We start from the raw sequence: 27,232 nt of genomic DNA, 5'->3' as shown, positions 1-27,232 counted from the left end.
TTTATAGCATTTTATTCCTAAAAACATGTTTTTCTGGCTTATGACAAATCTTTTGATTTCTGGTGTCATTAAAAAATAAGATTTCCAAAATCCCCCATGTAGAAACATTTATCACTAATATGTTAACAAAAGTATTTTTATCCTGGCTTTATTCACTGTTCAGATTTCTGTGGAAAGGTATGCAAATTACATAGTCATATTTGCATATTGAAACATAAAATTTCACAAAACGTCATTCAAAACTGTATTATTATGTACTGATTAATATTTTTGTTTGTTTTGTTTTTTGTTACCATATTCACCTGTGGTGTCCTACTTTAAAATAAATTTACACATACTGTACAATAAAGCAGGTTTATGCCACACATTTCCTATATCATGTTTATTAGTTTACTCTCCTGCTTTTTTTTTCTTAATAACCCATATAATGTCTTAAATTGAACTACAGCTGAAAAAAAAAAAAAAAAAAAAAAAAGATGTGGCCATGTGGAGGCAGTAGTAAGTCAGGCCTAGTATCTTGACCATTGACTCCTCCAGGGGAGATCTGAGCCGCTGCGAGCTGCCTGTATGACTCTCCCCAGATCGAAGATGGCGGTGTCCGTGTTCCCAGGCGTGCGCCTCCTCTCCATCGGAGACGCCAATGGAGACATACAGCGACATTCAGAGCAGCAGCCTCTGCGACTAGAGATCAAAACCAACCAGGACGCGGCTCTCATAAGCCTCTCGAACAGTGAGTAGATGCTGGCTTTAAACTCTTTGCATCCGGCCTCAGCTGAGCGGTGTATCCTAGCTTAGCTTAATGAGAGTGATGTGCGTGCGGCATGTGCGTGTGTTGCAAGCCCTGATCACAGGGACAGGCTGCTTTTGAGTTGTTGTGACCTCAGATGCGGCTCTCGTGCCCTTGTATGCTCTCTAAAACATGTAAAGTTGCTGGAGCCAGGGCTTCGGTTGTAACATGCATGCCACAAACCACGTTGATCGTAGCATGTTAGCATCCGTAAACACTTCGTATTGTGTTAAGCTGCTTATAGTTAGCAGCTACCCAGCTAATACGCACGAGATTCAGGAATTCAGCACTGAGTGCGTTTCTACAGTATACAATATAAATGCATGTCCTGTGCTTGAGGTTTTTTCCCAGATGTATGTCCCGGGCAGTCAGGCTTTCTTCCAGACATTATTAGCTGGTAGTAAGGAAAGATTTGGATAATGTGGATTGGCGCCTACAAAGTTAGCCGCAGTCTGAGTTAAACCTTGAGTCATACTATCACGCTTCAGAAACCTCTTTGGTTATGATTTGCGTTGGTTTTATTTATGTAAACATTTGATGTGTTTATTGAAATTGTTTTAACCTGGTTGGATGCTGGGCTGAATGGATGCTGTGAGTTAACTTGATTGATTGCGCAGTTCTGCGCCACCTCTCTACTTTTACTATACTGGACCATGAAACAGTCCGGGTTCGCTTTCACAAAGTGCAGAAAACATTGCGAAAGTAATGTAAAATTACGCGGAGGTTTCTTACGGCAGCACCGTTTGGCCATTCATCTTTGTTCTGCGGGGAACAATAGCGGGTCCCCCGCCTCCTTTTCTCCAGTGTCCCGCCTGTTCATTCAGATCTCAGGGCTTTTGTTTGGAGCCTCATGCTGCCGATGTCCCGTGGATGAGATGAATGTCTTACTTAAACAGATGCGTGACCCACAGCCCATAGATTTCTTATTTAAAAGTTTGGATTCTTCGAGCTCCAAATGCATGCCACTAATCCATATGCATATAAAATGCATATTATGATAGAGGGATATTTTGCGCGTTTTATGCGTACACACGTGAGATTGTACGCTCTTAAATATTCATTCATTGTTGCGTATAAAGAGATGGTAATGTGCTGAAGGTTTTTTTTTTTTTTTTTTACATTTTGTGGAAATATAAAAATGATTTACACTGGTGTGAGATGAATAATTATTGAATACGAGTCATTTATTATGCATGGAGCGGGTCGCCCCCTTAGCTGCCATGTTGACGTCACATGGTCCATGTTGTTGTGAATGTGCAATTGACTGGGTTAATAATAATAATAATAATGTATTTGTGTTGTACTTTTAGCCAGTGCTTTACAAAGCTTAAACAAAACAAATTGTGTGAAATTCACCAGTCCAAACTATTGTACTGTACTTTTAGCCAATAAAACATGTTGAATGCAACTTTAAGGAAGTAATTCCTCTCTTCCACACTCTTGTGACTTGTTAATTCATGTTTTTATAGCACTTTGTTTCTTTCACTTTCACTGTGGTACACCTGTTGTCTCTTTAGCTTGTTGTAAAAAGTCTTTTAGGATGTTCGTTATGAACAGTAGATGCCAAGAACCACTCCTGTTCTAATGCTTAGATTTTCATGGCTTCAGTGCCCTGCCCCTGTTTCAGAGGTATTTTCTTAAATTACTGTAGAGAGAGAGACTGTACTTGTTTTATATAAATGAATACTAGCCTAATCTGTCTATGGACAGCCTGACCTATAGTGATCCAACGCTGGATACTCTTATAGGTTACGTCCGTGGATCACGGCTGAACGCGTCTTCTCCGCACTCATTTACAAACAAACATTTTTTTCGCCTATCGTGCGTCTACTCTACACCCGTACCCGTAAAAAGACGGATTATATCCAAGACTTAAGCCATAAATTAGTATTAATACTGATAGCATCACTGGTAGCGTCGTTGCTAACTTAACTTACTGTCCATCTGAAATGGCGAATATATCAAATGTAAGTAGTTTACCTTTTGGTGCAGGTGAGGACACATTTGAGCTGCACGCGGTGCAGTCTGAGCTGGAAGCTGTTGAGAAACAGATCCACGACCTTTTAATAAGAAAAGCCGAGCTGATAGACCGGCGGTTAGCTCTTGAAACATCGCGCGCCGAGGCACACAAATCAGAGATTAACGTTACTAACCCGCTGACTCCGACCTCGTCTACTCCGTGCGTTCCTCAACATCGGTCCCGAACGTCGAGGTCGCGATCAGCCATGGTCTCGTTCACCCCGGCTCCAACATGCCATCACGAAGCCTGGATTTTTCCGCAGCGGAAGACGCGAGCCAGGTCTAGACCAAGAAAACTCTCTCCGACCCTCCCGGTTTTCGAGATATCCACACAAAACCGTTTCTCCCCTCTTCGCGAAACAGAACGCGATGCTGTGATCATCGGCGATTCCATCGTTCGACACGTACACGCTACGTTAAATAAAAGTAAGGTGCATAATCACTGCTTTCCTGGTGCTCGTGTTTCTGAAATCGCTGCTCACGTTCCCGAGATTCTGAACGAGCGCGTCGGAACTGTTGTCCTGCACGCGGGAGGGGCCGACATCAGGCTGCGCCAGACGGAAGTTCTGAAGAAAAACTTCAGGAATCTGATCGATACGGTACGCAGCACATCGCCTGATATAACGATTATTGTGTCAGGACCGCTTCCCACGTACCGACTAGGTCATGAAAAGTTTAGTAGATTATTCGCGCTAAATGAATGGTTAATGTCATGGTGTAATGAGCAGAAACTGCTCTTTGTAAATAATTGGAATCTGTTTTGGGAGCGTCCTAGGCTTTACCGTGCTGATGGCTTACACCCAAGCAGATTCGGATCGGATCTTCTGTCAGATAACATCTCCAAAATGTTAAATACCTTTTGACTAGTAACCAAAAGTCCAAATCATAGTCTCTGCTGCACCAAATTAACTGATATAAATAGTGTAGAACATTGCATAGAAACTGTGTCTATTCCTCGTTTAGTGAGATCAAATAATAAATCTACTGCAGGATCTAGAAAAAATCTAATTGTTATTAAACCAGAAAATGTTGCTATTGGTAATCAAAAACAATTTCTAAAGCTAGGTCTTCTAAACATTAGATCACTCACACCTAAGGCAGTTATTGTAAATGAAATAGTCACAGATAATAGCTTCGATGTACTTTGCCTTACTGAAACCTGGCTTAAACCAAATGATTATTTCGGTCTAAATGAGTCTACTCCATCAGGATACTCCTATAAGCACGAGCCCCGTCTGAATGGTCGTGGCGGCGGTGTTGCAACAATCTATAGAGATTTTCTCAATGTTACTCAGAAAACGGGTTATAAGTTTATTTCATTTGAAGTACTTGTACTAAATGTTACGCTCTTAGATGTTCGAAAAACATCCCTATTATCTCTAGCCTTGGCTACCGTATATAGACCGCCTGGGCCTTACGCTGATTTCCTAAAAGAGTTTGCAGATCTTCTCTCAGACCTATTAGTTAACTTCGATAAAGCATTAATTGTTGGAGACTTTAATATCCATGTAGATAATCAAAATGATGTGTTAGGGGCTGCGTTTACAGATTTATTAAACTCCTTTGGGGTCAAGCAAAACGTTACCGGACCAACTCATCGATTTAATCATACACTCGATTTAATTATATCACATGGAACCGATCCAACCGATATAGATATCATTCCACAAAGTGACGATGTCACTGACCATTACATGGTAACTTGCATATTACGTACTCCTGTAATATATCATGCTGCGCCGCGTTATCGATTAGGCAGAACAATCCTTCCATCCACCATAGATCATTTTTCAAATAGCTTATTGGATCTGTCTCAGCTGCTCAGTGAACCCAAACAAACAGATGAACTTGAGGAATTAACTAGCACTATGAGCACCATTCTCTCTGGATCATTGGATATTGTTGCGCCCATTAGATTAAAAAAGGTCAGAGAGAAAAGTAAAGCACCATGGTACAACAATACTACGCGTGTTCTAAAGAGAGAAACCCGTAATTTAGAGCGTAAATGGAAACAAACTAACTTAGAGGTCTTTAGAATCGCATGGAAAGACAGTATGTCACGTTATAAAAAGGCCCTAAAAGCGGCCAGGGCTGAGCATCTCCGCAAACTAATAGAAAACAACCATAACAATCCTAAGTTCTTATTTAACACCGTGGCGAGACTAACAAATAAACAGATGTCTCCTGAACAAAATATTCCATTACAGTTTAGTAGTAATGATTTCATGAAGTTCTTCACTGAGAAAATAGAAAACATCAGAACCACAATTGTAAACGTTCAATCCTCAATCGCGCCTTATAATTCAGCCTCAATTATCACCCCGCAAGAACAATTACAGTGCTTTACAACTATAGAACAAAAAGAGTTAAATAAACTTTTTACTTCATCTAAAACAACAACATGTTTACTAGATCCTATACCAACTAAACTATTGAAAGAAGTGTTACCTGTAGTGGCAGAGCCTCTCCTCAATATTATTAACTCGTCTTTATCTTTAGGTTATGTTCCAAAAACATTTAAACTGGCAGTTATAAAACCTCTCATTAAGAAACCACAATTAGATCCGAATAATCTAGTAAATTATAGACCCATTTCAAATCTACCTTTTATGTCTAAAATACTAGAAAAAGTTGTGTCCGCTCAACTGGGCTCTTTCTTACAAGAAAATGACGTCTATGAAAAGTTTCAATCTGGGTTCAGGCCGCATCATAGCACTGAAACTGCGCTCGTTAAAATCACAAATGATTTACTTTTAGCTTCTGACCAAGGCTGTATCTCAATACTAGTTTTACTTGATCTTAGTGCTGCGTTCGATACTATAGATCATACAATACTCTTAGATCGATTACAAAATTATACTGGTGTTCAAGGACAAGCATTAAGCTGGTTTAGATCGTATTTATCTGACCGCTACCATTTTGTTTATTTAAATGGAGAAAAATCTATCATAACTCCAGTAAACTATGGAGTGCCGCAGGGATCTGTGTTAGGTCCTCTATTATTCTCAATATATATGCTGCCACTTGGAAATATTATAAGGAAACATGGAATTAGTTTCCATTGTTATGCTGATGACACTCAAATCTATATTTCATCAAGGCCGGATGAAAACGTTAAATTATCCAAATTGACAGAGTGTGTTAAAGATATAAAAGATTGGATGACGCGTAATTTTCTTTTATTAAATCCAGACAAGACAGAGGTACTACTTATCGGTTCAAAAAACCACCCACAAAACCTCTCGCAATACAACTTTAACATAGTAGGATGTCCTGTTACTTCATCCTCTACAGTAAAAGACCTGGGTGTTATATTAGACCGCAACCTGTCTTTTGAAAATCATATTTCATATGTTACAAGAACAGCCTTTTTCCACCTTAGAAACATTGCTAAGCTACGTAATATGCTATCTGTTTCTGATGCAGAAAAGTTAGTTCATGCGTTCATGACCTCGAGACTAGATTACTGTAATGCGTTATTAGCCGGTTGTCCTGCATCCTCAATAAACAAGCTACAGTTAGTCCAAAATGCCGCCGCTAGAGTTCTAACTAGATCAAGAAAATATGATCATATAACACCGATTTTATCATCACTACATTGGTTACCTATAAAGTCCCGTATTAATTACAAGGTATTGCTACTGACTTATAAAGCCCTAAACGGCTTAGCTCCAGTCTATTTAACGGATCTTCTATCGCCCTATAATCCATCGCGCTCTTTAAGATCACTAAATTCGAGGCTTTTGGTCATACCTAGGATATCCAGATCCACCAAAGGAGGGAGAGCATTTTCACATTTAGCACCAAAACTCTGGAATAGTCTTCCGGATACTGTTCGTTGCTCAGACTCGCTCTCCCAGTTTAAAACTAGATTAAAGACGCATCTCTTCAGCCAGGCATTCATATAATACTTTTAATCTTACAGTTAAATCCGACCTCTAGTTAAACGCCAGAGGAGAACTGGCCCCCGACTGAGCCCGGGTTCTCCCAAGGTTTTTTTTTTTCTCCATTAGGTCACCTGATGGAGTTTTTCGGTTCCTTGCCACTGTTGCCTTTGGCTTGCTCAGTTGGGGATATTTGGGGATATTTAATTTAATTAATCAATCAACGATACTATTGATGAGCATTACCAAACGTAGACGTTCCACTAGAAACAAACATTGATGTATTGTTCTAATTTATTGCTGTGAAGCTGCTTTGATACAGCCTGTGTTGTGAAAAGCGCTATATAAATAAACTTGACTTGACTTGACTTGACTTGACCTAATCTTACAACAGCTGGGGAAATAAATGACAAAATCCCTCATCCTAACATTACCGATTACTGTTGCAGTGATTAGAAGGCCAGGGTGTCTTTGAACAGGACTAATTTGGTTTGCTTGGTTTCATTTTTGTTTAGGTTGTAGTAGTAACCTTTAAGGAGCTAGTGTAGTTCAAATAAAGCTGAAAGTAATGTTGCTGTTGTTGTTGAACTTTCTACTGACCCATCTTAAAGCGATGGTTCACCCAAAAAGCGAACATTCTGTCATTTACTCTCCTTCATGTTGTTCCAAATCTTTTAACCTGTATGACTTTCTTTTTTTTCCCTATGGAACACAATTGTTTGTTTATGAAGAATTTGTGTCTCTCTTAAATATCATTTGTCAAATCATTTATTCTGTTTTTCTTCAATGAATATCAAACATTGATCTTTTTTGGGCAGGATTTTCTGTTTGTTTTATATTAATTAGTATAAATTGATTATCATACATGAATGTTAATATCCGTGTAATTGCTTTTCTCCACAGATGAGGAGACATGTGTCTTTAAGTGTTCAGTATCAAGGGAGACCGAATGCAGTCGTGTTGGGAAGCAGTCCTTCATCATTACTCTGGGCTGTAACAGTGTCCTCCTGCAGTTTGCATCTCCAGCAGGTAAAGTTCACCTCCTTTTACAAGCGCATCACCCTTTACGGTGATTTATCAGTTCGCTGAGACATTCAGACAAGCACAGCTGCAGTCACTCATAGTGTACAAACTCATTTAAATGATTATAGGCAAACCTGAATAAAGAGATGGTGCAATGAAGCATGTAATCTCCTAATGTGTCCACTGTTGTTTTGTTTGCCAGATTTCTCATCATTCTATAACCTCCTGAAGAATTGCCGTGGACACAGGGGCGAACGTTCGGTCTTCAGTGAGAGGACGGAGGAGTCCTCAGCTGTACAGTATTTTCAGGTTTGTTTTGCCACAAATTGACATGCATATGCAAAGGCGACATTTGATGAACCTGTTCTTACTCATCTTAAAACCTTAAGAGATCATTTTAAATGAGTTATAACAGGAATCCGGACGACCATTTAATCTCTAATGTTCTTTTGTATTCTAATGGTCCATCATGTTCTGAATGTCTTTCATTTTTATTCTCTCAGTTTTATGGCTACCTCTCTCAGCAACAAAACATGATGCAGGATTACGTGCGAACTGGAACATATCAACGAGCCATCCTCCAGAATCATACAGACTTCAAGGATAAAGTACTGTTATTTCTCTCTTTGTACTGTTAAAGGGAGGGGTCATGAACTTTTCTTTTTATAAATATAATGTGTCCTGAGGTGCAGTTATAATGTAATAGATAGAACTAATAGGAATTGATTTTTCAATCCCTGTGGAAAGTTAGCATACCTAATGTCAGCAGTGAGATTTGAGTGGTACAAGGGAGCACTTCTGATTTGACCACCCTGTTGGAAAGGGGTGTGTCTGCGGTGAGACTTTAGTTTAAATGCCCACTTACGATTTTCATTTTCATCTTTGCATATGAAATAAATATTAAATGTGGAACTCTCTTAAAATCTTTTTACTACGTTTTTACTATCAAAGCTGTCAAGATTAACTAATTGTGGAAAGTGTTGATTACAGCATTATATTTAGATCTACTCCCATCGCATGAAAGATTGCAGCAACAAGCATTAGCCGATGATAGACAGTCTGTTGATCGTGTGAATGCAGTGATCTCATCATTGCCACTCTATTTCTGCACTCTCATGAATGCTTCCATCATAACTAACAGTGTAAACACGATGTGAATACAGTAAGAGATTCATTGTGCAGTGTAGACAGCGTCATTGATTATAACGGGAGTTCTGGCGAGAGTCCAGAACCAGTCACTGATAAACTTGCGCTCTGATTGTGCGTTCTTTGATCACTTTCTGTATATAATTTAATCACAATTTAAAAAAAAAAAACATTGTTTTCATGCTACTAAGAGAAACAATGTGAAATTGATCGTTTAGTCACTGGCTTGATTTACTGACGCATAAACGGCAATAAGCGGTTTTAAGACAATAAAGAACGTCTGACTGTACATTAATCATTACATAATTAGAAATCACTTGTCACAGATCAGGCATTAGAATTTAACACAGTTAGTTACTTGTCGTATTTCTGTTGGGTTCATATCTTACAGGAAAAGTCTGTTTGCAAAGCCAGCACTGAAATTGCGACTGATTTACTAAAGAATCCACAGTGAAATGTTCCGAACAAACAAATAATGCTCTACTGAGACAGTCACATTCACATAATAAATAACCACTTTCCTAGTATTGGGATCCTTTGGAAGGTGATGTTATTTTTAGTCCGGTGATCCTGTATCTCTCTTCTCTCCTTCTAATCTAACTAACGCACCTGTGAACAGGGCCAACGATGTGATGTAGAAGTAGGCATTGATTTTCTTCTGCAGAGGCGGTCTTTAGTCACACTCTTATGTCACTATGTGACAAAATTAGGAACAAGAGCTTGGTTTCAATAAAAGCTGTTTTTGAGCTAACAAGGATATTTTCTGAATTCTGAAACTTAAAGGCTATTTTTGGCCAAAAAAAAAATTAATTACTACTTTAAAAGGACTTGGCATGGAGTTGAGTAGTTTCAGAACTGCTTTCTCTGAGCTTACCGTAGCACTTCTTGTTCTCTTTTTTTTTTTTTTTTTTGAAAAAAATGTGGCTATTGAATATTTTGGCTGTTATGACCTTGACTTTTAGATTTAATGTTATCCAGACCTAAATATCTGAAACTGGAACAGTTAACTTATTACAATTAAGTAAAACACTCCATTTAATAAAAAGGTTATTCCTTTGTGAATTCTTCTCTGAATGCATTATTATCTGAATGCATTGATTCTTGTTCTCATTCCTCCCTCTTGTGTCCTCCTTGTCTCAGGTGGTGCTGGATGTAGGTTGTGGCTCTGGAATTCTATCATTTTTCGCAGCTCAGGCTGGTGCCCGGAAAGTTTATGCTGTGGAGGCCAGCACCATGGCTCAACATGCAGAGGTATGACATACAGATTCCTCAATCACTAACAAACACTAGCATTCAAAAGTTTACAAAAAGAAGTCCCTTGACAAAGCTGAATTTTCAGCATCATTACTCCAGTATTCAATCATTCTGATATGATGATTGGCTGCTCAAGAAGCATTTCTTATCAATGTTGAAACCAGTAAATACCTGATTAATATTTTTGTGGAAACCATGATACATTTAAGGATTCTTTGATGAATATCAAGTGATTTTTTTTTTTGAAAGAAAAATATTTTTTAACCTGTCTTTATTGTTTATTTAATTATTTTATCTATTTAATGCATCGTTGCTATTAATTTCTTTCCAAAAATTCTTACTGACCCCAAAGTTTTAAATGGTAGTGTTTATTTCACGAGTATACATCACATTGAATCATTAATAAATCACGTTTAACGTTAATAAATATGCAGATAATTGAGTTGTGTAGTATACTGGTACTAAATAAGTATGGTTGTATAATGAAATTAATATTATTATTATTATTTTATATATTAAGTATTGAGTAATATAGAGAGTCATTTTTACTCCTCCTGAAAAAGGATCGGAATGTATGACAAAAAAATAATTTAGTATTAATACCAAAATGTGGTATCATGCCAAAGCCAATATCGATACAAGTTAGAACCCTAGGAGGTTATAAGATTGCCTTTGACCTTGACTTATCGAAAGTCATTCTAAGTTGTGATAGTAGTGCTAATAATTGTGCGTCCACAGGTTCTTGTGAACAGCAATAGGTTGTCAGAGCGTGTTGTGGTGATTCCTGGGAAAGTGGAGGAAGTGTCCCTACCCGAGCAGGTGGACATTATTATCTCTGAACCCATGGGCTACATGTTGTTCAACGAAAGGATGCTGGAGAGCTATCTACATGCCAAGAAATTCCTCAAGCCTAGCGGTAAGAAGAAAAGGGTTATTCAGTAAAAAGAACCAATCAACAAAAGATTAACATGTGCTTAGGTCATAAAGGTGTGTAACGGTACACTATGACGGTTAGGTATGCTTTCATTACAACGGGTGGAAAAATAACACGTTTTTCTTATTATCATTAATCAGTGGTTTACTGAACAAATGGCAGCAACACACACTGCAGTTTATGGCGCGGTTGTAATTGGGTGGGTTTGAAGTGCTTATATTTGACACACATATGTACGCCAGCATTCATTAAAGTCTGCTGAGTTAAACATACTCGCTTGCAAAATGGAAATACTTGCATTAATTTGAAACATTTACTAGTAAGTATACAACCGTAAGATGCAATTTGTGGACTGAGGACTACGCATCTCAATCGCATTAAACGCATGCATCTGACAGTAGGGCAAACCACGCAGGTTTATGATTTAGTTTGAAGCGCTTAATATAAAGTACGTCTCATGTTTAAGACCACTTGTATCGTGCACTTAACTGGCAGTAGCTCACTGTGTCCTTCGTTATTTTTCAGATGTGTTCGCAACATCACTGTATATCGAAAATAAACTATATTGTCCCGTTTTGGGGGTAAACATTTTTAAATTACACTGCCAACACAGAGAACCTCTGCATGTGCAGTGGTTAAAACAACACTGTATTTGTTTGGTACACATACATGCCGCACCGTAAGACCCTTACCGGAAATTTTCAGGATGAATGCATATACCGTTAGACCCCCTACTATTTCATCAATTTGTACATATCACACCTCTGTTCTCTATACAGGCAAAATGTTTCCAACCATTGGAGACGTTCACCTCGCTCCTTTCACAGATGAGCAGCTTTACATGGAGCAGTTTACGAAGGCCAATTTCTGGTGAGCTTTCTAAAAGGAGGATAAGACATTGGGTGGGGAGGGAGTTAAGACACAAAATGTACTACGAGTGTGAGTAAATAAGCATGTAACAGGTAGCAGATGTCAAATGATAGACTCAAAGTGTAAATAAACAGATAGTTGCAGATGACTAAGACACAACTGGAAGATTTCTTTTGTTTATACTTGAAAAACTTAAATTTCCTGTCTTTCAGGTACCAGCCATCTTTCCATGGGGTGGATTTGTCTGCGCTGAGAGGAGCTGCAGTTGATGAATACTTCAGACAGCCTATTGTGGTGAGAAATGGGAGGGAATGACTTGCAGATTGAGTGTATGCTAGTTAATTCATAAGTACATGCTAGCTTTTTAGAGTTAGCCACGGTTTGGAAAGTTCATGAAGCAGAAAGCCATAAAAACACATTAGCTTGTGTTTGTGCCTTCAGAGGAAAGATTATACTGATAAATAGTGTATGAAGTATGAAGGTAACTGGAGATTTGTCTCCTAGCTGGCTATAGAGGGCTTGAGGGTAAATACGGACAGGATTGAGTTACGTACTTGAGCCCAAATGAGAACAGTGAGGATGTTTCTAGGAAATGGAGAAAGGCACCATGCTTCATGGATTAGGAAAATGTTTTCAATGGTAGTTTCATGTAGGACACGGGGAAGTATGTGTGAAGTACAGCTCGCTGTTTGTCTGTGGTCAGGGGGTATGCAATAAATTTATATCCATCAAGGAAGGTTTATGAAGCATGTCTTTGTGAACGAGAACGCATGTAATTCTAGTTGTTGATTTTCATCTAGGCTCCTCAGTGTTTTGAAAGCCATCAGAGCTATTTCCACTTTCGTGTCCTTGAGAGGCCAATTTAACTTGTCGATTGTGTGCTCTGTTTTCAGTCCACTGATTTCCATACATGATAATTGTAGTTTAAAGTCTGTGCGTATGGTTCATATCCAGCAATAGTCAGCTGTTCAGGCATTTGTTGTGTCTGTAATGGTGTTGCACTGCTGGGACAGTGACCTGCTGTGGTCTGGCTCTAGGGGGCGCTGTTGTAGTATCCTCCAGAGTTCAGGCTGTGGCGGGAGAGCCCTCTGAGCTAGGACTGAGTCTGATTTACTGTGGCTCAGTCCTTGACAAGAGGCCTCACAGCATGTCGTCCTGTTTGATTTGACCCGTTTCTTCGTCCTCCGCATGCAAAAATGAGTGTTATATTGGGATGTCTTGCCACCTCTCATTTATTCTCTCATTTCTTTCAGGACACTTTTGATATCAGGATCCTTATGGCCAAATCAGTGAAATATACGGTCAACTTTTTAGAAGCTAAAGAAGACGATCTTTACAAGTATGGGTCCACCAAATGCATAATTTTATTGCATTTAAATGCAGCCTTTTTTATTTTAAAATATGGTATAAAAGAAGTGTGTTGGCCTGTCAAATGTTTTAATATGTTCTTTTCTTGCTCTTCCCAGGATAGAAATCCCCTTCAAATTCCACATGATGCATTCAGGGCTTGTACATGGGCTGGCTTTTTGGTTTGATGTCGCATTCATTGGATCAGCGTATGTTCCGAAACATTCTCTTCACAGTGATTTCACACTTGAGTCACCTCTCTTTCCATTAAATCATTAATTCAATTATCATGTTTGTGATTTTGAAATTTGTATGTGAGGGGGATTTTGTTTTATTTTAATGTTTTGTAATCCCAGTGTTGTGACTTGTGCTGTCTCTCTGTGTACAGGATGACCGTGTGGCTCTCTACGGCCCCCACCGAACCCCTCACTCACTGGTACCAGGTGCGCTGTCTGCTGCAGTCACCTCTCTTTGCCAAGGCAGGGGACACAATGTCAGGCACTGCACTTTTAATCGCCAACAAGAGGTGAGCACACTCAATTCTTTGTGTTAACCCTCAGGTCGTTATCGTTAGGTGGTTAACTCCCTCATTTGTTTCCACTTCCTCACAGACAAAGCTATGACATTAGTATTGTTGCTCAAGTGGACCAGACAGGCTCCAAGTCCAGTAATCTACTTGATCTCAAGAACCCCTTCTTCCGGTGAGAGGACGCATCGCTTTGGAAACCGATAAGAGGATGTCTGAAACGTGTGTTGCTTACGCTATGTTGTGTTCTGCAGGTACACGGGCACAACACCCACCCCACCTCCAGGGTCACACTATTCCTCCCCCTCAGAGAACATGTGGAACACTGGGGGAACCTATAGCATGAGCCAAGGCATGGCCGTGTCAGGTAGCTCTTACACAATCATTCTTGTCTTCTTTTCACATTTACAGCAGTTGGCCACAATTCCTCCCATCCAACTGCTTTTGCATAACTGGAGTAATGTCACTCAAATTTTGCTGTCTCTGTCAGGGATGCCTACAGCTTATGATCTCAGCACTGTCATCGGCGGCAGTGGGACAACAGTCTCCCACAACAATCTCATCCCCCTTGGTACAGACACGCATGCACGTATGGATATTTACACACACACACACACACACACACATACACACTCACACATACACACACATGTGGAGTGAAATGTTCTCTGGTGTGGTTCAATTAAAGAGACCATTCACCCAAAAATGAAAATTCTGTCTCCAAATCCTTAACTTTATTTAATCTTTGAAACACAAATAAAGATTTTTGTAATCTTGTCTCATCATCAAATCCACTCTACAGAAAGACATGGTAAAAGTAAAGCTCAAAAAGAAGCTCAGACCTCATTGGTTCTCAAGCGTGTTGATCAATCAATGTTTATATATGAATAAAAGCCTAAATTAAATCTGTTCATTATATAAAGCAGGGGTCTCCAAACCTGCTCATGGAGGGCCACTGTCCTGCAGAGTTTAGCTTGCCTCAACACTTTCTAGTATGCCTGGTTAGAGCTTGATTAGCTGGTTCCAGGAGTCTTTTTGCACACAACCAAAAACTTAGTGGATGGACAAAAATGATGAGTGAATATTAAAAATATATTCTGAGGATGAAAATAATTCATGCAGGTTTGGAACAATATGAGGGTGAGTAAATGTCAGATTTTACATTTTTGGGTGAACTATCCCTTTATGAACCAAAGGCTGAGATAAACAAAAATTTTAAAAAATTGTGATTTTAAAGGGGCCACTTTATGAAGGATCATATTTTGATCTTTAACTTGATCATTTGAGACAAGATTATTATGTAATGTATAGCTTAGTATATAATAAAGGTTGGGAGAGGGTTGAATATGGCCATTAAACCATTGTTAGTGCAGAAAACAGATTGGACATCAGGGAAAAAAATGTATGTATGATATGACCCCTTCAGTGTAAGCTATGCATTACATGCTTACATTATATATCTCTTCTAAAACCATTTACAGGACAATCAATTGAATTTAATTGATATTGAAAGGTTTTCTACACAACAGTACTAAAGTTTAAGATTTTCTATTCTACAGTACAGTTAGTCTCCGTCAGCTTCATGTCAAGTGTACGTTTCTTGTTAATCACATTTTCCTTTTGTGTAAATTGAAGAGAGGTGTCTTGTCTTTTTCCCCATCAGTGAACACGGGGATTGTGAACCACACTCACTCCAGAATGGGCTCTATAATGAGCACCGGAATCGTCCAGGGTGAGTGTCGCTTCTCTTAATGTCCTCACATAGTTAAACAAGACCTGCACTTTTACAGGTTAAAGTGATAGTTCACCCAGAAAGGTTAATTCTGTAATTTACTCACCATGTTGTATCAAACAAAAAATAAGACTGTTGTTCATTTTCAGAACACAAATGAAGATATTTTTGTCCATTCATTGAAAGTCCATGTAAGCAAACATTTCACAGTTAATTACATAGACATTGTAAAAGTAATCTGAATTGAGCGGTTTAATCAAAGTCTTCTAAAGAGACATGACATGCTTTATATAATGAACAGATTTAAAATATAAACATTGATCATCGCTTGATGTGCGAGATGTTGATGTTTCATGCTTGAGAAGAAACCTCATTGGTTTGATCTCCTGTGATGATGAAAGAATATTACAAATATCTTCATTTATGTTCGACTAAAGATGAACATTTGTCGTGTGGGTTTGGAATGACTGATGAGTGAATGATGACAGAATTTTCATTTTTTTCTCATGAAATGGGGGGGGGGACTACCGTAAATAATTAGTTAACTAGTTAAAAAGGTAGTTTTGCACATTCCTAGTGGTGATTGATCTTTGATTTGATCTCTTAAGTCCAAAGTATAGTTCGTAGAGAGCTTTATTCAGTCCATTTTAAATTCAGATTTTGGCCGCCCCTCAAATGGGTCAAACCATAGATATTACCTAAGAAGTTCAAGTAAATGCACTCGAAATCCGCGCTCATTCAAGGATGTGCATTTATTGCATGGACGGAGGAAGCACCTGCGGGATTTCTTCTGACGGTACTTTATATTTAACACTAAAAAGTTAAATAAGCATTTATAGTCTATCTGTTCCGTGAGAGCAACCGTACCGCAGAACGAGTGTAGCCTCTATATCTATAGACGTTTTTAAATCTAAAAATAAAAAAAAAAGCAACGAAATTGTCAGACGTTCATTAGTGCATGTTCACAGAGGAAAACAACTGAAAAACAGCGCTGTTCTCTCGCTACTCGACAACGACGGAATCCAAAGGCATGGACGAAGGTATAATGCGTGAATTAAATTGTATGAATTAATAATCCCGAAAAAAGCACAAACATGGCAGAGATCCAGCGACAATCCACCTGTCACCCAAGTGACCACGGCCTTAATTATGCAGACCTTTAAGGCTTAATATAATTTAAACGGATGAATTATAAAAAATGCACCCCCCTCACAGTTGTCATAAAGGGCAAAATTAGCTATATAGACCAAAACCACTTTTTGCACCAGGCTGCAAACATATTTTTTCTGCTGTAAAGTTGGGCATATTAACATGGGATTGACTCTCTTTTGCATCCAGTCTCTAGCGGCCAGTCGACGAATTGCAGTTTAAGTCACTTCCGTGTTGGTTTCAAGAGAGAGACACGAAAGTTGCCGCTTGTAATGAACTGAAAACACTCGCTCGCTGTGCCCCAGTGGACACGCACCTTTATGAATGTCCGTGCGCATTTTTTGAATTGGCACCAAAATTGTTTGCAGCAATTGTTTGAATGGTGGATTTATTATTATTATTATTCTTAATGAAAAACACAGCTAATCCTTTGCAGGTTCCCTATTAGCATTGGGTTTAAATCCAAAATATTGCCAAATAAGCGCTTTTACATTTCTCTTTGAAACCAAATCTGCCATCGTCAAATCAAATCTGTCTCCTGCCGCTGATCTGGGCTGCGACTCTCGTTCGGCTCAAGCTGCATTAAGCAGACACGTTCAGTTTTTTAATTGTAGTGTCTGTTCTCTAACTGAACTGAATGATTTTTATTACTATAAAAATCAGAACGACGACCGCCGCCCAACACCGACTATCACAGCAAGCCGACTTGGACTTTAACATCTTGGACGCCAAGCGTTCATAAATGCAAAGGATGCAATGTTGCTAATTGCTTTTATCTCTTCTCAGGGGCCACAACTGCCCAGCAGGGTCCCAGCAGCAGCAGTCCTCATTACCCCGTTACCAACCAGTTCACCATGGGCGGCCCAGCTATCTCCATGGCATCTCCTATGGCCATCCCCAGCAACACCATGCACTACGGGAGCTAAGGCCAAGGGATGGCCTCTGCATGTCCAATTCCCCCAACCACCCCACCCCTGAAGATCAACCACAGCCAAATTCAGAATACCAAAACCAGTGCACCAGTTTCTGACCATGACTTTATATTCTCTCTCGCTATCTCTATATATAGATATACATGTATACGTATATATATATTCTAAACTCTTTCTTTATCTCACTGGTGTTTTATTCTTACATATCCGTCCCACGACCCTGTGCACAGGCATTCGGCCAGTTCAACACGTCTGAGGTGTGTCATTGTTACTCTTCCCCTCCCCAGCCGCACGCAGCGCCTGCTCCACACCAGCCACTAGGAGGCAGCACTTGTCTGTAAGCATGCTGAAAAAGCACAAACCAGAGACTCAAGACTCAACAGAAAGGACTCGGTCCGAGAAACGCTGTCGCCGGGACACGTTTTTTTTTTAAATATATAAATGCTTTACAAATCTGCACATGTTCCCCCTTCCTTCATGAACTCCCACTTTTTTTTTAGCCGCATCATCGACTGACTATTGATATGAATTGGAGATCTATTACAGGATCTTGCTACTGTTCCTGACAAGCCCAGCTACGTTGAACCTACTCTTCACCGTTTGCTTTTTTACATTTCCATCGACTGGCCATCACATCTCGACTCTCTCAGCATGGGCTTCTGACAGCCACCTCGACTCACCTGTAATGTTCACAACCTTTCATCGCTCACCTGAAGAGATGGACACGTGCTGTAGGCTCGCAGAGTTCATTACGACTACTAGCACAGTACCGCTGGATCCTGCCTGTAGACAAGCATAGCGTAGATAGAGATCGTCTTACTTTTCATTCCATTTCTGACTGTTTTAACGTAGTGCAGTCCCAGATTTATGTATTTTGCTTGGTGTTCCCTGAGGTGAATTCTGAGCGTGGTTTTATCGAGACCGCTTCTGTCGCCCCCCCCCGACTCCAACACGAAGCAAATCTGACTTATAAATTGACGGATTCATTCTCAGTCAATTTTAAGGACATAAAAGGTTTCAGGAATAAAAAGACCAGCAACAAACCCTCCACTACCAGCCAAGGAGGACGGCGGAGTGCTGGGACGGACAGTCGGCAACTGGGGGAAGAAGACAGAAGGATAAATGATATAAACCGTGAGGTCCGTGGACACACACTGACCGCTGCAGTGGGACAACTGTTTGGAATGGCAGTATCCTAGTTTACATCCCTTGAACCTTTATTTTGTCAACTTCTGTGTGTTGTGAGACTCGTTGAGGAAAGGAGGAGATCAAGTGACGCCCGACTAGCTATAACTTTCCTCCTCATTTCCTCCTCTCTCTCCCTCCTTCCCCTCCCACACCGGGGATATGACGAAAACCCCATCAAAGACTTTGAAGTCGTATGCACCGCTTCCAGTCAATTTTTTTTTTCTGTTCATTTGGTTTGAAATAGCAACTTTCATGAGATGAAAACAACCATGTCTGTTAGTTTGTAGAATTAACGTTTTGTTTCAGTTTTCTTTCACAAAAAAAGCAACAGACAAAAAAAGGAGCAAATTAAATGTTAATGGAGAAGTCCCTACGTGTGGCTGCTTACAGTAGCATTTGTTATGTTTTATGGATGAGTGTGCAAAAAAAAAAGTATAAAATCAGACTTGATGGTTTGAGGAATCACGTGATCTGGATAGGTTGTAGATGGCTAAAGATTCATTTTCTGCTTTCCAGTGAAGAAGATCTTAAACAGATTAAAAATTAAATAAATTCAGTACATTTTACATTGATGTTCAGTTTGTTAATATAAATTTGATATTATGAACTAACAATTTTTACAGTATTTATTAATCAAGGTTAATGTTAGTTTATACATATACTATTGTTCATTGTCAATTCATTTGTTTGTGGTAATGTTAATTTATAGCCTACAACTTGAAATGTTGTATAAAATATATGTAGAAATTAATATTAACCAAGATAAAAGCTTCAAAAGAGTTAATTGTTAGTTCATGCTAGCTATTGTATTAACACACAAAGCATTATTGTAAAGTGTTAATATCTCATGTTGTTCAACACTTATGACTTTCTAGCTTTGTCTTTCATGAAACGCAAAAAAAGAAATTTTGCAGCCTGTTTAAGCTGCTCTTTTCTATAGAATTAAAACTACACAGATTTGTCTATCACACAAAGCTATTGTATTTTTTTCAGAATACTACTTTTAAGGTGCTTTTATGCCCTTTCTGCTCGTCAGCCATTGGTCTCTGTCCATATTTGTTGTATGAAAATGAGTAGATTGGATTAGTTAAGAAAGTCATACGGGTTTGGAGCAACATGAGGGTTTGGGAATGATCTGAACTATTTCTGGGTGAATCTTCTTTCTGAAAAGGATAGTTCTGCTTTTTGTCATTTCAAAACTACGAGTTTCTTCTGTGGAGCATAAAATATATCCTGAGAAATGTCTTGGGTTTTTTTTGTTGTTTTTATTTCATACAATGCAAGTAAATGGACACCAAAACGTTTTTTTTTTACCAACATTCTTCAAAATATTATCTATGTTCCACAGAAGAAGAAAAAAGTCATATGTGTTTGGAAAGTCATGAGGTGAGTTAATGACAGAGAGTAATGGATATTCTGGCTGAACATCCATGCATACCAAACAAGCTCAAAATGAAAAGGTCCACCCTGACAAAAATAATTTTATTCCACAGTGTCATCAAACTGAAAACTGCCCAGGAAAGCAAAATTAAATACTTAATACATGTATTTCCTCTCTTAATTTACAGAAAATATAAAGTAGCCTTGTAAGGAAAGAAAGCAGCCAGGGGTTATAAGGCAAACCTCAAATCAGTTCACAGTAATGCATGATCACTTTTAAATTACTTCATCTTGAATAAAAGAAACACAAAAATTGACACAAGTGACCATAACACTCAAGGAAAATAATATCAGGCAGGTCACTATATGTACATGAAAAATAGTACAAACTAAAGTCATCAGTAAATCATTTTAATTGTGATCTGAGGGAGGTTATTTTATCTGCTGGGTTAGTTACAGACTAATAACACTTTGCACTTCTAAGACCTCATACTTCATTGCATTTTCCATGTCCTTTGAATCTAAAGACCCTTGAGTTCAGTTGGTCATTGAGGTTTTCCCGAGGTAAATGATGTGTGATTTGAGGCTGGGGTAATCTGTTCTCCGGAGTGTGATGGTCCTGTGTACACTGCCACTTGGAAAAAGTAGAGCTAAAACGAGAGAAGAAAATGTATTAAATACTAAAGCTGAGCGTTTGTCTTAATGGATGGTGTAACTGTACCAGAAGAAATCACAAATGACACTTCATGTACAATTGAAAGGGGAGTTTATGCTTTATGTATTTCAGTCATTCTCAAAGGATACACAACCGTTCAAAAGCTTGGGGTCGGTAATATATTTGAATGTTTTTAACAGAAGAGTTAACAGGTTTTAACTCTTATGCTCACCAAGGCTACATTTATTTGATCAAAATTTATATTGAATTTGAAATGTATTCCTTTTATGCAAAGCTGAATTTTCAGCATCATTAATCAAGTCTTCAGTGTCACATGATCCTTAAGAAATCATTCTAATATGATTTGAAGCTCAAGAAATATTTCTTAATTTGAAACAATTTTTTCATGTACATCTTTGTAACATTATAAATGTCTTTACTGTCATTTGATCAATTTAATGGGTCCTTGCTAAAAAAGAATTTAAATTTCTTAAAAAAATAAAATACTGACCCCAAACTTTTGAATAGTAGTGTATGCCAGATTATAAATCACTTGACCTTCTATTAACGGCATCTGTTGTCAAATATCACAGAAAATAATATGATCTCAATCCTTTGATTTGTAAAACGTAACAGACTTGAAAGAAAGCACAAAGCATATATTAAAATGTTTATTCCCTGTGCTATCAAACTGTTTCAAATAATCTGCAATCTTTCAACAAATAGATAACAGGAATTATAGTAATGAATTGCACCAAAAAACATATTCTCTGTGATATAGCTAAATACTTTTAAGGTGTATTTGACCTGGAATATTCAGTTGATGAGTTTCTCTCACCTTGCAGCCGACAGCCAGAAGAGCATGAAGTGACACTATAACTGCCATGGTAGCGAAAGCCGTTAGTTTTGTATCATCGCGAACAGCCGGCCAGAATGTCATGACCAACACGGAGCCAGAGATCACCATGGCAATAACAATCAACAGCCACTGAAGCCAGTTGAAGGGAATGGTCCATAATATCTAAAAACAGAGATCATGACTTATTGGGTCTAACATGATGAAGTTTGATCGTGTGTTTTTGAACATGATCTCAAACTTACCGAGGTAGGGATATATATGAAGAGAGAGTAACCGTAGACACACACAGTCTCTAAAAACGTGTAACCGCTGATCTGTCTCTCAACACTTTGACGCCACGTTAGGAAGCCCCAAACTCCTAGAGGCACCAGCCATGCATAGAGGAACACGGTCACTGCTGCAATCGAGACTAAAACAGAACAAAACCTTTAGTATATTCAGAAGCGAATGACAGAAACAAAACCGCTACATGACTTGAAAACACTCAAATTAGTTGTGGGTTCACTGAATCTAAAATCTGATTGGAGGTTCATATAAGTATGTAATTAATGTATATGAATTAAAAACAAATGTTAACAACAAGTTCTATTCTTTTTGTTTAATATATTTGTAAAGTATATTGTTAGGTCAAATCAGAAGCAGAATCATTCTCTACAAATTCCCATCCCTACTGCCCTCTCACCTCTGTGGAATTCAGGCCTGTTGTGAAAATCTGTGTTTCCCATCTCACTCAGAAATTTGGAGAGATTTCCACTGATAGCCACTGAGAACACTAGAGTCACACAGATCCAGAAAGGACCTGACAGAGAGCAAGGGGAACAAAAAAAATCAACTGTCTGAGAATCCAGCAATACACTCAAATATAAAAGAAATTGTTTGGGTGTGTTGTAAAGTGGTTAAAAATAATATGGTACGTTACCATATAGGTCAGGGTTACTTCTAATGTGGTGTTTGACGAAATTCCGTCCTGGTAAAGGCATAACTGAGCCCTTTATCCTATCCAGCACCTACAATAATAAAGATAACAGCACATACAATTACTAGGGCACCCGAGTTGTTGATGTTCTGTAGAAATCCTTTTCTACATTTTACAATGCTAATATATATATATATATATATATATATATATATATATATATATATATATATATATATATATATATATATATATAAAAATCAACGTACCTGCAATGTATCTACGTTGAAGAACGACTGATAGTATTCAAACGTCCAAAAACCACCAGTTTGTTTTTCACCTCCAAGCAACTGTGGGAATAATGAACAAACTGGCTTATACCATTGATCCTAACTAAGAGGCATGTGAAGCAAGCAGCTACTTGTGTGCCCTTATTTGCCGTTTTGTTCTGCAGCTCACCTCTGAACTCTCTTGCTGGTTGTCTTCATCGTCTGACAGGTCAACTTTCACCTCTTCAGAGGAGGCTGCAGCTGCTGGGCTGGAGATGCTGAGGGTTGAGGCTCCAGGATTTGAAGACAGGAGATCTGCGGCTTCATCAAACTCTGGAAACGAGCAGAATGAAGATTAAAGCAGAGAGACAGAGACAAGAACAAGGTGGCACATATCAGAGGCAGATTAATTTAACGTTACCCTGAAACTTTAAATCATCTGGGCTAGTCATGACTGGAGATTACACGTCTCTCAGGGAGTTCTCATTAGAATAATATCTGCGAGGGAAAAAGAAAATAAACATAACAAAATCATTCGACAGCCGTCAGTACTAAAATCAGATCAGATTTACACTAATTCACTCACCTGGCTGCTACAATATGGTAACGTTAATCCTGGAGTAACGTTATGCCAACGCTGACTCCTTCTGGCAACTTCAACTATTTAGATTGTTTCAAGCTAGCAGGTAAAAAAAAATTGTTCCGTCAGCTCGGATGCTATTTAACAGTATACTTTGATCAACTGATATTTAAAAAAAAATCATTGACCGATTCGATTGAAGCCAGAATAGATTTGATACCGTCTTAATATCAGGGATTTAACGTTATCGTCCCCATATTCCACGTCACCTGCAGGGTTCCGGTGCGTCAAAACACGAACATGTGACCGGAACAAAGCCGGAATTAAAACTGTTTTTGTTTTCTGTTTTTTACCTGTTCATAATTTTTCCAGTATATTGATGGCACAAAATGAGGGACCGTCAAGGCACGTTGTATTACATCTAAAACCAAAAGGGTTTTGATTAAATAAAACCTCTGTGTCCTATTTTTATTTTTTTTGTCATTGTTGACTATTTTGATCAAATAAATTAAAGTTTCTGACTGTTATGTAATAATTAAATACTTTTGACAAACATATTTATTAATAAGGACAGATTTTAAAAATTAAAGACCTCTTTATTTTTTATGAAAGAAACTGAGCAATAACTCAGTTAATATAAGGACAAAATATAAGGACAAAAACGCTTTAAAAACATTATTTGAAAAAAACATACTGACAAATAATACCCCTTCCCCTCTTTTTGGTTTATTTTTTCATGGTGGGACGGAAAAGGACATTTTGTGTTTCCCCACCGGACTAATAACATTTCACGTACCGTGCGTCTCGCCATTTTGGCTCTTCAGTTTCACCTTCGCCACCGTTGCTGCGTCGAGACTGTTTGGAAACTGTCTTCTGAAAGCTCTTCCTGTGCTATATCCACCGTGAACTGTAAACTGTGACAGTTCGTGAGTTCATTTGCTAACATGGCCGCCTCGTGGCTGCTGAAGAGATGGTGCTCCACAGCAGCCACAGTGACAACCAAGGGCACACGATGGCAAAGACTGATAAACAGTCGCGCAGGTAGGACTAAGACACGCGTATTCTTTTTGCTTCGTAGTCGTACATAAGTTGAAAGATAATTCATGTTCATATTGCCTTTAGGTGGTCAGTCACGTGAATCATTTGTACATTTCTTTTAGTTCACTGAATTTGCTGCAGTGCAGGCGTGTTAATTGTATCAACAGATATACAACTGTATTTGTATTAAACATATATTCCATTGAAATAACCAAATTGTTGGAATCAAGTCATTTACACGATGACGGATAGGACACTCAAGACTCGCACATAATTCTTAACTATCATGAGAAAATTCACCAGTGTTCATCCTGTCAGAATCTAATGTCAATTTAACTTATTTTGCTGGGCTGTAATGCTTCTGGGGATTCTGTTGATACTTTCGAAAAGGTTTTTAACCAAGTAAATCCAAACGTAGTCTTAAAGTTTTTAGAAAAAACAACCATAGGAGATGGAATGGCATTGAAAACCAGAGGGGAAAAAAAACTATTTAGTTTGCTGACTATTTTCTAACTCTGTCTGTTACTAAGAAGAAGATGCTTCCGTATTGCATGTATACTTTTTTTTTATTGCATTATTTTATGTATAATGTGTCAATAGGAAAATTGTATTAATTGAATGTTGTTAATCAAGATCTGCTATTTTCTTCACTGTTTTCAGGTGTATGGTGCCGTAGTCTTTTAAGCGATTATAAGGAAGCTTGTCGCGAGGCAGTTTTGGGGGCTCGGGATCGACCCCTCAAAGCTTCAGTATACCTGGGTCTCCTAGGAGGAATGTACGCCTGCTATTACACCAACCCCGATGATGGTTCCTTTGAGACCAGCCTGCTGGAAACCTCCAACCGCCTGGCTCTCTTGTCACCATGGATACGCAGTGGCACCTCAGATGGACACGTCCAGACCCTCGTGAAACTGCGAAATGAGGGCAAGCTGCGCTATGCCAGTCTGGGCATTGCCTCTTTGACTTATTACACAGACTACAACTCTGAGTCCAGCCTGTATGAGGCGCGTTGTTCAGCAATCTCGGTGCCCTGGACAGAGCTGCCCAAACGTGTGCTGGATGTGGGCTTTGTGGGACGCTGGTGGGTGCTTGATCATAAAATGAAGGATTTTGATATAAATGAGGAGGAGTTCAAACATCTTCCTCCTGCTCTGGTGGCAACAGCCCCCCCGTCTCCCCAGATAACTGAAAGGAATGAAAAGCTTCATCAGGAATCGTGGAAAGCTGTGGTGATGGAGGATGAGAGCAATGAATTAGATGGTATACAAAAAGACCTGGACATTTCTGTTAAAGGAAAGGAAAGCAACATAACATAGAAAGCACAGACTTCTTTATGAACATGTTAGATTGAATGCTGTATCTCACAAATGACCCCATTGATCATGCTTGCAAGAATCAGCTGTTGATAAGAATTGAAAAGTAAAAAATGTGAGTGGGAATCATTATTATAATGTGTTTATGGAAGTAAGCAACATTATATTGTAGTCTGTTACTTTACTGCTAAAGTTGTGCAAATAAGTGGCTGACTGCAAATACATTAAAACATGCTGACCTTGTTTTATATGACAGAATAGCACAACACTAAATAAACTGATCAAAAATATATCTCTTTGTCAAATTTCTTTTACGTAGCAATATTTTGCAAAAATTACAATGTTACAAAAATAAATATTTATTTACATGTATAAGTATATATATATGCTGTTCTTTTGAAATTTCTATTCATTAAGCGGCGCAACTGTTTTTAACATTGATAATAATAAATGTTTCTTGAGCATCAAATCATATTAGAATGATTTCTGAAGGATCATGTGACTCTGAAGACCGGAGTAAAGATTCAGCTTTGCCATCACTGGAATAGATTAGGCTACATTTTAAAATATATTAAAGTAGAAAACAGTTCTTTTGAATTGTAATAATATCTCATTTTTTACTGTATTTTTGATTGGTGAGCATATGGTTTCTTCGTAACTAACCAATAATATCTTTGCTGCCTTTTAAAAGGAGTTAATTTAAAAAAAAGAGTTGGGTTAATTATCTCCATTAATCCCATTACCTTTGACCTTCTGTTTCAATGGCTGACTTTGATTCATTTTCAAGGGAAATCCTCTTTTACATTAATCTCTTTACTCTTCCTCTCTCAGGCTTGTCCTCCTCCATTAGTCTTTCGCTCGCTCCCCCATGCAGTCCTTTCTAAGATGGTTGGTATTGATTCACTGGCTCACGAAGCAGCATTCGCCTCTTTTTTTTTCTGATTGGTATCTCAGCTCCTGGAGAGGATTGTTCATTCTGATCGTGCAGTTCTCCTGCAATAAAGCATGTGAATGCAGAGCTGACCCGTTCATGTCAAACTAGACAAGGTCATATTTTCAGTAAAAGGCCAAATAATGAAACACACTTAATGATGAAATGCACTTAAGATACACTAATGAAAGCGTAGGAGCCCATTTGAAGACGTTTCTAATAATGTAACAGTGGCAGACTGCAGGGGCTTATCTGTGTGTAACTTAACCCCGCTACAGTCAATGTTGAAATAATAATGTCATTAGGGTGCATTTACAAAATGCCTAACAGAAATATCGCATGTCACTCGAGACGAGTATTAATGAGAGAAAACCTATGGCTTGCTTCAGGCAGAGGCTGAACCATCTGAAATCCTAACGATCCGCTTTTAACTTCTCCACTGTTATAAATTACTCTTACTGTTGTATATTGAAATGGTCACTTAGCATTATCACACTGCT

The 27,232-nt window shown here is 38.5% G+C and overlaps 3 protein-coding genes across 7 annotated transcripts; 2 read left to right on the top strand and 1 right to left on the bottom strand.

Annotated features, from left to right (window-relative positions):
- Positions 1-505: 505 nt before the first annotated feature.
- On the top strand, positions 506-19,160 carry carm1 (coactivator-associated arginine methyltransferase 1). 3 transcript variants are annotated; one of them, XM_081362573.1, is made up of 16 exons: positions 506-730; positions 7,594-7,719; positions 7,916-8,022; positions 8,217-8,321; positions 10,000-10,110; positions 10,852-11,029; positions 11,827-11,917; positions 12,130-12,211; positions 13,171-13,256; positions 13,384-13,473; positions 13,653-13,790; positions 13,876-13,965; positions 14,045-14,157; positions 14,281-14,361; positions 15,454-15,522; positions 17,458-19,160. In XM_081362573.1, exons 1-16 carry the CDS (start codon positions 568-570, stop codon positions 17,595-17,597), a joined length of 1,770 nt encoding a protein of 589 aa, XP_081218699.1. In that variant the 5' UTR covers positions 506-567; the 3' UTR covers positions 17,598-19,160. The 3 variants fall into 3 exon arrangements, with proteins under 3 accessions (XP_081218699.1, XP_081218698.1, XP_081218697.1); XM_081362572.1 differs by having other exon boundaries at positions 14,281-14,379; XM_081362571.1 differs by having other exon boundaries at positions 555-730; positions 14,045-14,361.
- Positions 19,161-20,254: 1,094 nt separating this feature from the next.
- yipf2 (Yip1 domain family, member 2) lies at positions 20,255-24,361 on the bottom strand. 3 transcript variants are annotated; one of them, XM_081363255.1, is made up of 10 exons: positions 24,247-24,361; positions 23,457-23,549; positions 23,292-23,368; positions 23,061-23,203; positions 22,871-22,951; positions 22,605-22,692; positions 22,368-22,484; positions 21,928-22,094; positions 21,665-21,847; positions 20,255-20,821 (listed from the first exon to the last, which is right to left on the bottom strand). In XM_081363255.1, the coding sequence occupies exons 3-10, from the start codon at positions 23,320-23,322 to the stop codon at positions 20,717-20,719; spliced, it is 915 nt and encodes a 304-aa protein (XP_081219381.1). In that variant the 5' UTR covers positions 23,323-23,368; positions 23,457-23,549; positions 24,247-24,361; the 3' UTR covers positions 20,255-20,716. The 3 variants fall into 3 exon arrangements, with proteins under 3 accessions (XP_081219381.1, XP_081219379.1, XP_081219380.1); XM_081363253.1 differs by lacking the exon at positions 24,247-24,361 and adding an exon at positions 23,671-23,750; XM_081363254.1 differs by lacking the exon at positions 24,247-24,361 and adding an exon at positions 23,639-23,723.
- timm29 (translocase of inner mitochondrial membrane 29) lies at positions 23,112-26,091 on the top strand. Its single transcript, XM_081363536.1, has 2 exons — positions 23,112-24,491; positions 25,149-26,091. The coding sequence occupies exons 1-2, from the start codon at positions 24,395-24,397 to the stop codon at positions 25,802-25,804; spliced, it is 753 nt and encodes a 250-aa protein (XP_081219662.1). The 5' UTR covers positions 23,112-24,394; the 3' UTR covers positions 25,805-26,091.
- Positions 26,092-27,232: the final 1,141 nt, after the last annotated feature.

Source organism: Scardinius erythrophthalmus, assembly GCF_964197995.2.
Source record: "Scardinius erythrophthalmus genome assembly, chromosome: 1".
Lineage (NCBI taxonomy): Eukaryota > Metazoa > Chordata > Actinopteri > Cypriniformes > Leuciscidae > Scardinius > Scardinius erythrophthalmus.
The sequence above is the reverse complement of the archived record's forward strand: the minus strand, read 5'-3'. Positions and strand labels throughout refer to the sequence as shown.

Coding starts and splice junctions, on each gene's coding strand:
- carm1 (XM_081362571.1), top strand. CDS start 568: ATGACTCTCCCCAGATCGAAGATGGCGGTGTCCGTGTTCCCAGGCGTG. Junction 13,474..13,652: donor GTCGCATTCATTGGATCAGC/GTATGTTCCGAA, acceptor CTCTGTGTACAG/GATGACCGTGTGGCTCTCTA. Junction 14,362..15,453: donor CAACAATCTCATCCCCCTTG/GTACAGACACGC, acceptor TTTCCCCATCAG/TGAACACGGGGATTGTGAAC.
- timm29 (XM_081363536.1), top strand. CDS start 24,395: ATGGCCGCCTCGTGGCTGCTGAAGAGATGGTGCTCCACAGCAGCCACA. Junction 24,492..25,148: donor ACTGATAAACAGTCGCGCAG/GTAGGACTAAGA, acceptor CACTGTTTTCAG/GTGTATGGTGCCGTAGTCTT.
- yipf2 (XM_081363255.1), bottom strand. CDS start 23,322: ATGACTAGCCCAGATGATTTAAAGTTTCAGG. Junction 22,485..22,604: donor AAGTAACCCTGACCTATATG/GTAACGTACCAT, acceptor GCTCTCTGTCAG/GTCCTTTCTGGATCTGTGTG. Junction 21,848..21,927: donor TCATATATATCCCTACCTCG/GTAAGTTTGAGA, acceptor CTCTGTTTTTAG/ATATTATGGACCATTCCCTT.